The 11,837-nt window shown below is 54.3% G+C and overlaps 1 protein-coding gene across 1 annotated transcript; it reads right to left on the minus strand.

Annotated features, from left to right (window-relative positions):
* Positions 1-18: 18 nt before the first annotated feature.
* Positions 19-9,142, minus strand: LOC110202949 (cytochrome P450 2F2-like). The gene is given in 8 exon segments (XM_020979322.2): positions 19-278; positions 542-683; positions 4,632-4,744; positions 4,747-4,818; positions 5,139-5,280; positions 5,397-5,573; positions 6,861-7,021; positions 8,959-9,142. Coding segments are annotated over 8 exon segments (1,173 nt in total). The 3' UTR covers positions 19-96.
* Positions 9,143-11,837: the final 2,695 nt, after the last annotated feature.

Here is an 11,837-nt window from a genome sequence, read left to right on the forward strand (position 1 = left end):
TTCACACACACGTGCCGTGCCTTTGAGGGGGGGGTTTATTCGACAAAAGACACAGTGGGGGTGGGAGGGATCGCAGGTGTCCCCTCGGGCAGGAGCTCAGCGGGCCAGCACGCGGAGCTCATACGCCGGGGGCACGTTGCCCAGGCCTGTGCACTGAGGGGTCAGGTCTATGTCCTCAGGCTTCTCCACCGGGTAGAGTTTGAAGCGCTGGAGGATGGTGGTGAAGAAGAGGAAGATTTCCATTCGGGCCAGACTTGCCCCTAGGCACGTGCGCTTCCCTGCGGGTGGGCAGAGGCTGTCAGTGGCCCCAGGGCCTGGCCGCAGAGCTGGTGCCCAGGTTGCTTTAACTGCCAGGGTGGATCTCGGGTTGGGTGGTGCTAGTGTCCCTCCCATCTTCCTGGGAGCCCATGTAAAGCCTCCCGCTTGTAAGGCTATAATGGGTCTGAGGGGCTGTGGGTTGGTCCTGGGCTCCCTTTCCTTCTGACTGTACTCCCCAGAGTCTCTCCACCACCCCTGTAACGATGCCCTGGGTGGCCCTTACCTGGAGCAAAGGGCATGAAAGCTTGGTGTGGTCGGAAGGCCCCTTTGTCATCCAGAAAGTTGGTCGGGTCAAAGCATTGTGGGTCCTTGAACTGGATTGAGTCCCGGTGTGCGGACACCAAGAGTGGGATGACGTGGGTGCCCTAATGGGAGTGGGAGGACAGTTGGTGCCAGCCTAACTGGGGCCTGTTGCCAGAGGGCAGAGCTGGCAGGTGGACTGTCCTCTGTCCAGCAGCCTCAGGACCAGCTTGGGAGCCAGAGGAAGACCATGAAACCTCCCCTGGGCCCTCACTGCATCAGGGCAATCTTTGTGCACCTCTCAGGTGGTGTCACCTTCCCTTTCATCCCTCTTCCAGTCTCCCGTGGTGCCACCGTCCCTTTCATGCTGCCAAGGACCTCAGATGTCATCGCAAAAATTCTCCCCTCCTCTTCATCTCCCGTCATATGCCTTCCCCCACCATTGACTCTGCCTGCCTCTGCTTCTCATGAAAAGATAACCCTTCTTCACCATGCACCCTTGGTTTCTTTAATCTCCCATATGTCCCACATCCCCCCAGACCATCCTCACTAGCTATCATATTTTCCCTCTTTGTGGCTAAACTGCAGGAGAAAGCTGCCTGTTCTAGGTGCCAGCTGTTCTAGGGACTATCCCTTCTCCATTCTAAACCTTTTTCAGTCTGACTTTCAACCGTCGTCCTCCTGGCACTGCATTCCAGAGGCGTCATCAGCCATCTCTTAATTGTCCAATGCAGTGACCTTTGCTCTGTGGCCTTTGTCATTGCCCATCCCTCTCTTCTCTCTCTTGTAGATTCTTCTCCCCTGCTTTCCCTCGTGTGTCTGACTCCTCCCCAGTCTCCTTTGCTGGGTCCTCATCCAGAGCACGTCCACCAGGCTCCCTCCATACCACTTCCCTGGGGGATCTCATCGATTCTCATGGATTCAGCTCCCATCCTATGCTGCTGATTCCCAAATTGACTTAGCCAGCCCCTAAACTCTCAGCTAACCTTTTTACATTAGAGATTTGTATCTCTAATTGCCTTCTAGACATTTCCAACTGGATACCCCATAGACATCTCACTCAACATGTCCAAAACAGAACTAATAATACTAAAGCTGGTACAGCGCTTGGAGGTTTTCAAAGCATTGACACTAATTATCTCATTGGATTCTCACCACAATCTCACAAATGCTATTTGCCCCCATTTTACAGGTGAGAGATCCGAGGCAGACAGAATGACTTAGGGTTAACTTTCCCAAGGTCACAGATCTTATAAGTGTCCGAGGCTGGATTTGAACTCAGGCCTTGGTGACTCCAGGCCCAAAATGATCCAAATTTTACTATTATTGTTGAGGTCACCACCATCCTCTCAGTCACCCAGTGCCATCTTCAACTCTTCACCTAAACTCACTTAGTGTTATTTAACCTGGTTCCAAAGTTGTATCTCTGCCTTTGTGCCATTTCCTGTCTATCCTTCTGCGGACCATCTCCAGTTGTCCTCATCTGTATCTGGCCACTGGACCCAGATGGCTCCGGAGGAGAAAGTGAGGCTGGTGACTTTGCACAGTCCTGCCTCTCTTAAATCCAATTCACTCGCAAGTCATGGCATCACCTTCCTGGTGTCAAAGTCCTCTTCAAGAACGAAGGACGAGGGGACAGCTAAGTGGCGCAGTGGATAGAGCACCGGCCCTGGATTCAGGAGGACCCGAGTTCAAATCCGGCCTCAGACACTTAACACTTACTAGCTGTGTGACCCTGGGCAAGTCACTTAACCCCGTTGCCTAGCCAAAAACAAAACAAAAAAAAGGAACGAAGGACAAACAAACATCTGTCTGTCTGTCTTGTCTGTCAGTCTGTCTACCTACCTACCTACCTATCTATCTATCTGTTCTCTCTCTGCAAGATAGCAGTCAGCCAACAAGCAAAGTGGTGGAGAAAAGTCCACTTGCAGAAAGTGTAATTTGACTTGAATCTTGAAGACTGGGAAGTCAGGTGGAGGAGAGAGCGTCCTAGGGAAGAGGGCCAGCCAGAGAAGATGACCACCACTCTTCCTAATCTTCAGTCTCCTTTCCCACTGCCTACCAATGCTCCGTGTCTCTTAGAGAAAAGCGAGGAGGGAGATGGGAGTGTCGTGTTCGAGGGGCAGCTGGAGTTGCTGGTGAAGAAGAGTGAATTTGGGCTTTAAAAGTCAGAAAGAAAAGACTTGTTAATTGATCCTGGAGGTGATAGGGAGCCACTGTAGTTTATTAAGAGGTGGTGGTGATGTGGTCAGACCTATGCGTTAGGAAAATCACTTTGGCGAGGCAGGGGCAACCGATGAAAAGGCTGATGCAGCGGTGCAGGTGAGAGGTGATAAGGGGCTGCACCAGGGGGGTTGGCTATGTATGAGTGGAGAAATGTGAAGGTAAAAATAAGACGGTAATGGATTGAAGTGAGTTGGGTCTAACAGGGAGGTTTTGAGCCTGGGGGGTACGTGGTGTTCTTGACCATAATAGCTGAGTTCAAAAGAGGGAAGGGTTTTGGAGGAAAGAATCAGTTGGGTTTTGGACTGCCAAGAAGCAGATTAGCCCAGTAAAGAGGTTAGAGTTGGATATGGAACTGTGAAAATTATCTGCATAGAGACGATATTGGATTCATGGAAACTGGCGAGATCACTAGGTGAAGTAATATAGAGAGAAGAGAGGGGGCTCAAGACAGAGGGTCTGAGGGACAGCGAGGGTCAGAGGGTATGACCTACAGGCAGACCCAGGCAAGGAGACTGAGAAGCAGCGGTCAGGGAGGGAGGAGGAAACCAGGAGAGAAAGAAGGGCGTTCTGAAAACCTGGAGAGAACACAGTAGCCGGGAGGAGAGGGTGATCCACAGCCTCAAAGGCTGCAGAGAGGCCAAGAGAATGAGGCTTGAGAAAAGGCCATCGCGTTTGGCCGTTGGGAAACCAGTGGTGGTTTTGGAGAGAGCAGTTTTAGTGCACATTGAGGTCAGAAGCCAGATTGCAGAGGGATTCTGACTGAGCACACCAGTGTAGGCACCCCAGGTAGGTGGCCTTCTCAAGGAGATGGAGGGCTGCAGGCCTGCATCACCGCATGCCTCGACTGGAGCCTTCTGGGTGGCCCTGAGTCTCTTTCCCATTGCAATCAATCCTTGACTCAGCTGTCAAAGTGATCTTCCTCAAGTGCAAGGGTGAGCATGTCACTCTTCTGCTCAATAACCCCCACCCCCACCCCGTGGTTCCCTACTGCCTCCAGGATCAAATAGAAAATGCCCTTTTTGGCTTTGGAAATGCTTCATAACCTGGTGCCTTCCTATCTCTGCTCAGCATACTCTGTGGTCCAGTGATGCTGGCCTGTCCTGCTGGTCCTTAAACAAGGACCATCCTTCATTCCCCAAACTCCAGGCCTTTCCCCTGTTTGTCCCTGTGCCTGGAAGGCTCTCTCTCCTCAGCTCTGCCTCATGGCTTCACTGGCTTCCTTCAATATTCGCATCAAATCCAGTCTTGGGCAGGACGGGCCTTTTATGGTCCTTATCCTGTCCCCTCCCCTGCTGCTAGTGCTTCCTCCTTGGGGTGAAACCTCATTTGTGACACGTGTGTGTGTGTGTGTGTGTGTGTGTGTGTGTGTGATATATCTATATAGATCTACCAGTATTTGTCTTGCCTACCTACCTACTTATCTACTTGTCTGTCTTACCTACTTACCTCTCTGTCTATCTATGTGTGTATCTATCTGTCTGTCCCTATCCTACCTACTTGTCTATCTTTCTATCCATCTGTCCTGCCTGCCTGCCTTCCTACTTGCCTGTCTGTCTCTCTTCTTCTGTCTGTCTTTCTATCTTGTCTAACTACCTACCCACTTACCTATCTGTCTCTCTCTCTTGCGTATTGTCTCCCCAGTCAGGCTGGGAGACTTCGCTCTTCTGTTTTGTGTTTTTAAATAGCCCCTCATTTAGCACAGTGCCTGGCTTAATATTTGATCGTTGGCTGGCTGGAATCCCGGGATGCTGGGTTCCTCCTCCTCAGATCAGCTGCACTCCCCCCCTCCCCTGTCCTACTGGGGTCTCCCCAGCCCTCCATAGACAGGGTGGAACCAAAGTGGGCACCTTGGGCAGGAGGTAGCCACGAAAATGGGTATCCTGTGTGGTGGCCCGGGGCAAGCCCATGGGCAGGACGCTGATGAGTCTCTGGATCTCATGCAGGACCGCGTTGGCGTAGGCAGGTTTTCTCTGTCATCGAGGCGAGGGGCCCTGTCCCGCCCCACCACACGGTCTATCTCTTCTTGGGCTTTTTCTGGGGAAGCAGAGGGAGGGAGAAGGGAGGGCACTGAGGAGATGGTCTCTCTTATTCCTGCATCCCCCTTTCCCGTCATCAGCTCACAGGGTCCTACATCTCAAGCTGGAAGGTCCCTCAGAGGCCATTTGGTCCAATCCCATTGTTTTACATATAAGGAAACTGAGGCCTAGAGAAATGAAGTGGTGCGGACCCACTCAGGAGCCAAATGCCAGGGGTGGCATCTGGGCCTTTCCAGCATGCTTTCCCATGGTTCCATCCTCCCCAGGGAAGCCTCCCTCCTACAGACGGGGGGACTCATGGAGATGGAGGGCACTCACTTGTCACTTCGGGATATTTGAGTAAGATCAGCAGCCCGTAGCGAAGGGTGGTGCTTGTGGTCTCGGTGCCCCCGAAGAATAGATTGTGGGTCGTCATCACTAGCGTATCCATGTAGAAGTGACTCCAGGGGTCCTGCTTTTCCTGTGGCAGAGCAAGCAGGCTGGGGCTTGTGGCAGGAGGGGCTGTCTGGGGGCATGGGGAGGTGGCGCGATCAAGCACGGGGCAGGGGAGGGGCGGGTGTGGGGAAGGGACCCAACCTTGTCTATCTGATCTAGGAAACAGTCAATGAAGTCCCGAGGCTCTCTGGGCTTCCTGCTCTTCTGGTGTTTCCAAATCTGATCGTAGATGAAGGCCCGTAGTAACTCAAAGTTGTGGAAGATTCGCTGGTGGGGACCAGGAACCCAGTCCATGACAGAGGGGAACATGTTGTACATCTGGGGTGAGGGACAGGAAGAGGAGGCTCATGTGGGGAGGAAGGGAGCAGTGCACAACTCTATCTGCTGGCCGTGAGGCAGCCACACGGCGACGTGGAGTCGGGAAGAGCTGGGTTCACATTCTGCCTCAGACACTAGCTGGATGACATTGGGCAAGTCACTTAACCCCAGCCTCAGCTTTTCCTGCTCTAGAATGGGGGTGATAACAGGTTGTTGGAAGGATCAGCTGTGATGACATTGGTAAGGTGCTTTGCAAGGCTGCAGGGACTATATGGTTCAGTCTTTTTTTTTTTTTTAGTTATGTATGACTCTATATGACCCCATTTGGGGTTTTCTTGGCAGAGACACTGGAGTGGTTTGCCATTTCCTTCTCAATTTACAGATGAGGAAACTGAGGCAAACAGGGTGAAGTGACCTGCCTAGGCTCACACAGCTGGTAAGTGTCTGAGGCCGCATTTGAACTCAGAAAGAAGAGTGCTCCTGACCCCAGACCGGGTGCTCGAGGCACTATGGCGCCACCTAGTGGCCACAGCTGTTATCATTACTGCCTCATAAAATCTTAGATTTAGCAGAAGGGGACATTTTTATCATGCTTTAAAGTTTACAAAACACTTTACATAGATGATCTCATTTGGGCCTCACAAAAACCTTGTGAGGTGGGCACTACTGCTAGAATTACCTCCATTTCATAAATGAGGAAGCTCAGAGGTTAAGTGACTTGCCCAAGGTGATAACAGCTACCAAGTAAGAGAGCCAGGATTAGAGCCCAGGTCTCTAAAGCTCAGCCCTGTGCTCCACTTTTACCAGTTCAGGGTCTTTCTCTTGTTCCCTGAAGCCCACAGGATCCCCATCTTTACCTCTCGGCTTGGCATTCAATGCCTCATTGGTTCTGGCCTTGTGTGCTCCCTATGGGCTATGTGACTTTGGGCAAGTCTCTTTTCTAAGTTGGACTCCATCTCTGAGAAGCCTTCCAGGTCTTAAACTTCAGGCTGCCAGACACCTTATTCTCCAACCAAACCCGTTTTGTCCCTACCTCATTTTTTTCTCCATTCATCTTCTCCTTCTCCCAGTTACCCTTCGTGTCCTCCCCTCTCCATCTGCCTATCCTTCCAGCTGGGGTCCCCTTCCTAAGACACCCTTTAGGTTTGGATCTCCAGAAATGCTTCCTCACCATAAATGTCCAACCCCCAGCCCTGGCTTCTCCCCTGATTTAGAGGGATCTCCTAGGTTGGGACCCCTTTCGGGGCTGAGCCTGCCACGGGAGGGCCCAGGCATGGAGGGCCTCACCTGGCCCCACTGGGAACTCATTAGCTTAAAGTTGTCATTCAGCAGATCGAGCAGGGTTTTGAAATCAGGGTCCTCATAGCCATAGCGCTGTCCAAACACCACCGCACAGATGACGTTGGACACAGCATTGCATAGGAGCTGTTGGGGGTTAAATGGAGCATCTGGAGAAAAGAGAGAATTGAGCCTGAGGGTCAGATGCATCGCCACCCTGGGGAAGGGACCTTGATGCCAGTCTCTCCTCCCATGTCTCTGGCCCCTGTATCCCGGTCCACTCTCCTCTGGCCCCGTTCACCTGTGTCTCTCTACCTCTCTCCCACCACTGCCTCCCTCCCAATGTCTCTGTCTTTGTCTCTCCCTTGTATTTTTGCTCCCAGCATCTCTTCTGTCCATTTGTGGGTTCACCTGTGCCTCTGCTTGCCCACCCCCTTGTTCTTCTCTGTCCCTTCTCCCCCTCCCTCCAGTCTGTGTCTTTGCCCCTACCCTTGTCTCTTTATCTCCGGGTGTTTCTGCCCTTCCCTTGCCAATCTGTGTGTCTGCCTACCTCAATGTCTATCTCTGGGTGTCTCTGCCCCCACCTCTGTGTCTCTCCCTTTATCTCTGGGTGTCTTTGCCCTTCCCTTCTCAGCCTTATGTTTCTGCCCCCCATCCTTGTGTCTTTCTCTGGGTGTCTCTGCCCCCACCTCTGTGTCTCTCCCTTTATCTCTGGGTGTTTCTGCCTTTCCCTTCCCAGTCTGCATCTCTGCCCACCCCAGTGTCTCTTTCTTTATCTGGGTGTCTCTGTCCTTCGTCTCCCAGTCCGTGTCTCTGCCCACCCCAGTGTCTCTCTCTATCTCTGGGTGTCTTTGCCCTTCCTTTCCCAGTCTGTGTCTCTGCCCACCCCAGTGTCTCTATCTCTGGATGTCTCTGCCCTTCCTTTCCCAGACTGTCTCTGCCCCCACCCCTGTGTCTCTCCTTTTCTTTATCTCTGGGTGTCTCTGCTTTAGGATATCTCTGTCCCTACTCCAATGTCTTTCTATCTCTGGGTGTCTCTGCCCTTCCCCTCCCAATCTATGTCTCTGCCCCCACCCTTGTCTCTCTCTCTCTTTATCTGTGGATGTCTCTGTCCCCACCTCTGTGTCTCTCCCTTCATCTCTGGATGTCTTTGCCCTTGCTTTCCCAGTCTGTGTCTCTGCCCACCCCAGTGTCTCTCTCTATCTCTGGATATCTCTGCCCTTCCCCTCCCAGTCTATGTCTCTGCCCCCACCTCTGTGTCTCTCCTTTTCTTTATTTCTGGGTGTCTCTGCTTTAGGATTTCTCTGCCCCCACCCCAGTGTCTTCTTCTTTATCCCTTGATATCTCTGCTCTTCCTTTCCCAGACTGTGTCTCTGGCCCCACCTCTGTGTCTCTCCCTTTCTCTATCTCTGGATGTCTCTGCCCTTCCTTTCCCAGTCTGTGTGTCTGCCCCTACTTGCGTGTCTCCTTTTCTTTATCTCTAGGTGTCTCTGCTTTAGAGTATCTCTCCCCCCACCCCAGAGTCTTCCTCTTTATCTCTGGGTGTCTCTGTCCCACTGTTTCTCTGCTTCTCTCCATCCCCTCTTGCCTCCAGACTCTACCTTTGCCCCCAATGTCCTTCAGTGTCTGTCTCTCTGTGAATCTGTCTTTCTGCGATGCTCCCTATCTGTCTCTGCCCCCCAGGCCCGCCCCAATCTGCCTGGTGCCTTTGCACCCATCGTCTCTGTTCCTTCCCCTGCCTGGAGGGGGAGGCAGACCTCCAATCTTTGGCGTCTTTGCTCCCCAGTGCTTTCCCTTTCTCTCAGTGTCTCTGTCCCCTCCTCCAGTTTCGCCCTGTCGTTACCACCAGCGTCTCCCTGTCCTTGTTTCTGGGTGTCTTTGTCCCTCCCCCCCAACGACCCTTCGGTGTCTTCGCTGGGCGGTGTCTCTGTCCCTCTTCCTACCCCCGTGCCGGCTCTGGGCCCTGCCCCCAACGCTCGATGTCCCTCGGTGCGGCCGTTTCCCAGCCCGCTCTCAACACTCTAACTCTCCCCCCCGCCCCACCCTCCGCCCCCCGCCGGCCTCTCCAGGCTCTGGTCCCGGCCAGGGGCGGGCCGGGGGCCCGCACCGCGGTTTTGGCCGAGTTCTTCGCAGAGGGCGGCCGCTTCTTCCTGAATCCGCTCCTCTATGCTGCGCGTCCCCAGCCCCATGTCCTTCAGGGCGCCCATCGTGAACGTTCGAAGCGTATGCCATCGGGGGCCGTTGGAGAAAGCGATCCCTGCACAAGGGGACACACAGACGCGAAGAGACATGGGGGATTGGGAGACAAGGACGAGGGGACAACGACGACGGCGACGACGACGACGACTGGGGGCCAGGTGGCCCTAAGGCCCCAGACGGCGCTTAGCAGGAGGTGCAGCACGCGGGACAAAGATAGGACGAACAGGGGGAACACGGAGAACAGGGGGGAACAGACGGAGTAGGAGGAGGCGATGGAGAGGCGGGGGAAGAGGGAACAAGTCAGGCGAGGGAAGGGGCAGCGGGGCAGACAGAGAGGGGAACAGGACACCCGGGTGCACAGGGGCCGACGGCGACGGGGGAGACACAGGGAGATGGGGGCGGGGAGACACAACGGGTAAAGACACGAGGACAGAGAGTAGCGGGGGTAACAGCGGTACGAACAGGGGTACACACAATCATAGGAACACAGGGAGGAGCAGAGAGACATGAGGAAAAGACGCTGGGGGCACAGACAGGAGCAGAGACACGAGGAGTGGAGAGACAGGTACGAACGGACGGACACACGCAGGATAAAGGCCCCCCCCCTTCGCCCACCCGCTCTAGCTCGCTCGCTCACCGTTGCCCCGGGTGAAACGCTCGAACGTGGGCATGGCCCCGCGACCGCTGAAGGCATCCCCCTGCAGCAGAAGCGCCTCCCGCAGTGCTGCCGAGCCGCACAGCACCACTGCCGGCCGCGGACCCAGGTGCACGGTGAACACCGGCCCATAGCGGCAGCTCAGCTGCGGGACGGAGGGCAGGGAAAGGGAGCGAGATGAGGGGTGCCTCGGCGGACCCCCAGGAACCCCCTAGCCGATGACTTGGGGAGCCAGGCACCCCGCATCCTGAGCAGTGAGCGCTCACTCCACCTCCAGATGCAACCCAGACCCATGAACCCTGATAACTGGGACACTGGGACCCTGGACACCCCCCCCCAAATGAGGGGATTCAGCCACCCCACACCCTGACCAATGGGAGCTAAGCACCTCACTCCACCACACCCTTGCAGTCCAGACCCGAGAACCCCAAGAGCTCCAGCTACAACTCTCTGGGATCCTGGACCCCCCAACTGAGGGGATCCAGGCATCCCATATCTTGACCAATGGGAGCCAGGCATCCCACCTCTGTAATCCAGCATCTGGGGTCCCCATTCTTTGCAGCCCAGCTGAGATCTGTCTCTGAGTCGTGAGACCACAACCCCCCTACCTCGTGGGATGCTGAAGTCCTGGGCCTCCCACTTTGAACCTGGAGACTCAAGCATCTTGGTGTGTGAGTGTACCCCTTTCCCCCCCCATTACCCTCTGCCATTTAGCCTCTGAGTCCTGAGATCCCATTATCTGGGACCCCAGACCCCAGCTCTCAGCCCCTGGGACACTAACAGGAGTCTCCTAGCCCAGTCCTTGCTCTTCCCTTCCTCCCGCCTCCCTCCGGGACACTGGAATCTGGATATGCTAGCCCCTACTCTCCCCCTCTCCTAGTCCTTGCCCCATTACCCATTTAGATGCACACTCTTCCCTCTAGGAAGCCAGCCCCTAACCCCTGAAGCCTTAGTGTCTGGTGCTCCCAGTTTCCTTCTACTCTGGCCTCTGGGACCCTGCCCCCTTAAACCCTTCCTTTCCCCACTCTACTCTGTAAGGACACGGATGTCCTGACTTCCTAGTCAACATGAATTTATTACATCCCTACTGTGGACCAGGCATTATACTAGAAGTCAGGGAGACAGAAAAAGATTACATTTCATTGGAATCCCAGTCCCAGTCCATAGGTACCCCAGCATCCCAGTCTCCCAGACCCTCACCCTTTGACCCATGTCCAGGACCCAGAATTACAGTCTGGCAGAGCAGACAGGAGCTTCTCCAATAACCTTATTTTACAGTTGAGGAAACTGAGACACAAAGAATGAAAGGGAGGTGAGGTGTCAAGGTGAGGAAAATAATGAGCAAAACCAGGTCTTAAATCCAATGATATAATGGAAAAAATGTTCAAAGACTTGGATTTGCCTCTGCTGCCTTTGTATAGGACTCTGGACAAGTCTTTTCACCTACCCAGGCTTCAATTTCTCCAGCTGTCAAAAGGGGGGAGATTGGACACTAGATAACTCAAAGGTCCCTTCTAGCTCTAAGGTCTTAGGATTCGGCCTCCAAGGCCATTTCTTTGCCCCCACAGCACAGCCCTCCCAGTCCCTGACCTCTGGGGCTCTGGGATGGCTTGGCCTTGTCCCCCACCATGTGTCTTTGTCTCTGTTTCTCCAACCTTTAGGGTGGCTCTGTTCCAGTGAGCTTTGCCATCAGGACCCCAGCATGTTGGCATCCCGCCCCCCAGCCCCAGGATGGTGCACCCACTTTGCCTCCACCTCCTCCCACCTCCATGAGGCACTGGTCCATCTTGGAAGAGCCGAGCTGTAGCAGGTTCCCAAGCAGTGGTAGTGGTGTGGGGCCAGGGGGCAGCTTGCCCCGAGACCCCTGAGCGCTCCTGGCCCAGAGGGCCAGAGTCAATAGCAAGAGACAGAGCAGGAGAATTAGCCACATTTCGAGACTTGAATCCCAAAGTGTGTGTTGGATGCAGCCTGTTCGTGTCTTATAAGGCCTCTGCTGTGGTGGAGCCCACCCTTTGGAGGCTGGGCCCTGCTCTGGGGGAGCCAGGCCCTTCTGTACTCTGTCCCCGGTCTCTCTGTCAGCCACTTCTAGCTACCCTTGACTGTCCTGGGAGTCCTGCCCTGAGTCTCTCCTT

Source organism: Phascolarctos cinereus, unplaced genomic scaffold, assembly GCF_003287225.1.
Source record: "Phascolarctos cinereus isolate Bilbo 61053 unplaced genomic scaffold, phaCin_HiC Scaffold_726;HRSCAF=1367, whole genome shotgun sequence".
Classification (NCBI taxonomy): Eukaryota; Metazoa; Chordata; class Mammalia; order Diprotodontia; family Phascolarctidae; genus Phascolarctos; species Phascolarctos cinereus.